This window comes from Penaeus vannamei, chromosome 7 (genome assembly GCF_042767895.1).
Source record: "Penaeus vannamei isolate JL-2024 chromosome 7, ASM4276789v1, whole genome shotgun sequence".
NCBI classification, from domain to species: Eukaryota; Metazoa; Arthropoda; class Malacostraca; order Decapoda; family Penaeidae; genus Penaeus; species Penaeus vannamei.
The window spans coordinates 37,048,504-37,051,003 of NC_091555.1; the positions used below are offsets into that span (position 1 = coordinate 37,048,504).

The window sequence follows — 2,500 nt, forward strand, 5'->3', positions numbered from 1 at the left end:
TGTTCTATATTGGTATGGCGAAATCTTAGATATCAGGGCCTATGGGTTGAATATCCTTATTAAACAGATGTTCGTTGGCTCACTACAAAATTATTGCAGTCACGAAGATGCACTCAGTGCATCACTGAGTTATTTGGGTTATTACAAGAACTAAAATAAAATTTAATGCTTGTGAACAACAAACAGTCATCCCATACAGTGCATAAGTTTGAATGACACAAACACGTGAAAGGAAGAAGGCCACTTGTTTCAGATGTGGAGAAAATATTTTTTGTAGAATTATACAGCACAATGTTATTCTCATATATTATTTGTTGATGTGCACAGTCATCTACCAAAGTACCTCCAGTCAAAATGAATTTTGCCTGAGTGAGAGGAATGTAGTGACAACTGAGAAATGACTAATACTCAACAAATGCGGCATTGCTGAGCCTTGATAAGACTGATGAGGCTAAAATGCTTCCCCATGATCACTTAACGAGACGCAATTCCGAGTTTGATTCGCGCACTTCATTCGCACGGCATTCCTGAGGCCCCTGTGAGCCTCTTGGATCTCACTGGAAAGGATGCAACGCATATTCATGGCATTTTCTAGAGGTTCCCGTTGATAGTAACATGCCTGTATTATGATACGTGATAATAATGACGATTGCGATGATGATGATGATGATGATGGTGATGATGATGATGATGATGATGATGATGATGATGATGATGATGATGATGATGATGATAATAATAATAATGATAATGATAATGATAATGATAATGATAATGATAATGATAATGATGATGATGATAATGATAATAATGATGGTGTTAATGATGATGAGAAGGATAAGGATAATGATACGAATAATGATGATGATGATGACGATAATGGTGTTGATGATGAGGCTCATCATCATCATGATAGTAATAATGGTAATAATAATGATGATAATGGTACTGATAATGGTGATGGCGATTATGATGGTAATGATAACAGAATAACAACAGCAAACCAATAATAATAAAATATATAATAACAATAATAATAATAATAACAATGATAAAAATAGTGATTATCATAATCATAAACATTATCATTACTATCATTACTAGCAATTATTTTTATTATGTTTATTATTATAGCTATTATCATTATTATCATTACCATCATCACCATCCTTATATCATATTCTAGTAGCACATCAATTTTCACCTCACAGACAATAGATTATTCAAAATATAATTATTTCATCTTTTATTGTAATAGAATATAGATTATGCGTCCCCTGGTCACACAAACGACGGAAAAGGCAATTAACAGAATATGTCAGCTAATCTATACCCATATACAAGAAAACACATCACTCTTATTGTATAACAAGGAACTTACTCCCTTAACCTTGTTTGTTCAGTTTCATCTGGTAATATATCTGTAACTGGAGTTGTAATTGAAAGTTACCTAGGGAACCACACTGGTTAAATATTCTTAAAGGAAAGTGATTATGAACTAATATGTGGCCATCTGATGTTTTTTTTTTTTTACTGGCTCCTGGCAATGCCACGGGACGAACACACACTCGGTATGAATTATAAAAAGAAAAAATGTTTACCAGCAGATGATGTCCCAGCACTGGAACTCCATTCCTCCCGATTTTTCTTCTTGCTGAGAAGCTTCTCCGAATGCCACCACTTCTTCGTCATTACGGCTGGTCTTGGTTCTCCTCGGGACAATTTGCAATCGTAGCAGCTCGATGTCTTACACCAAGACCTGCCTGCCGGTGCACAGCGACTGATGAGGCCGTAGCGAAGCACGGTAATGTGGCTGCAATGTATGATGTGTTGCAGGAACCCGCCACTCCCTCACCGTCTCATGATCTAAACAACGTACCGCCTATCTCGTTGCCGGAGCAGACAGCTGGCGCGAGAGGTGAAGTAGTGATGCGAATAACCAGAAGAATTGTGCATTTAATGATGGAAGCATGACTTTGCTACCGGTGTTGACACATGTCTTAAGGTTTATTTTGTGACGGAGGTATGCTGTCAGACTGTCAGAGGTCATTGACATCAGATCATCCACCAATGTACGAAATACAAGAAATTACGTGTTTTCACGTAATGCTTCATTATATGCATGTATATATATATATATATATATATATATATATATATATATATATATATATATATATATATATATATATATTACAATCATTTAGACTACAATACAAATCTTTTTAAGTCAAAATATTTTAATTGTTTATATGGATGTCAGTCACGAGTATGGGGCACACAATTTAGAGAATATTTATATTCGTAAAAATTAGCAGTCGTTGCGCATATCTTAACAATCTCTTGAACAGACACACAACGCAGCGCACTCACGAAAGCCTTCCTCCGTTTCGATGCCCGCACCCGTTTCCGTTGTCTTGTTAAATTAATCCATGTCACGATTTCGATACTAAATTTAGGAAATGTCCCCCAAAGAGGCTGCCATCCAGTTGCTTCCTTC

General features: G+C 36.0%; 1 protein-coding gene across 2 annotated transcripts in view; it reads right to left on the minus strand.

Moving 5' to 3' along the window:
• LOC113810645 (uncharacterized) overlaps positions 1 to 1,847 on the minus strand; it is a 38,076-nt gene extending 36,229 nt beyond the window's left edge. The window contains exon 1 of one of the 2 annotated variants that reach the window (XM_027362280.2): positions 1,602 to 1,847. In XM_027362280.2, coding sequence (XP_027218081.1) covers positions 1,602 to 1,633 — 32 coding nt within the window. In that variant the 5' untranslated portion in view covers positions 1,634 to 1,847. The remainder of the gene's footprint in view (positions 1 to 1,601) is intronic. The other variant, XM_027362278.2, reaches the window with a different exon arrangement.
• Positions 1,848 to 2,500: the final 653 nt, after the last annotated feature.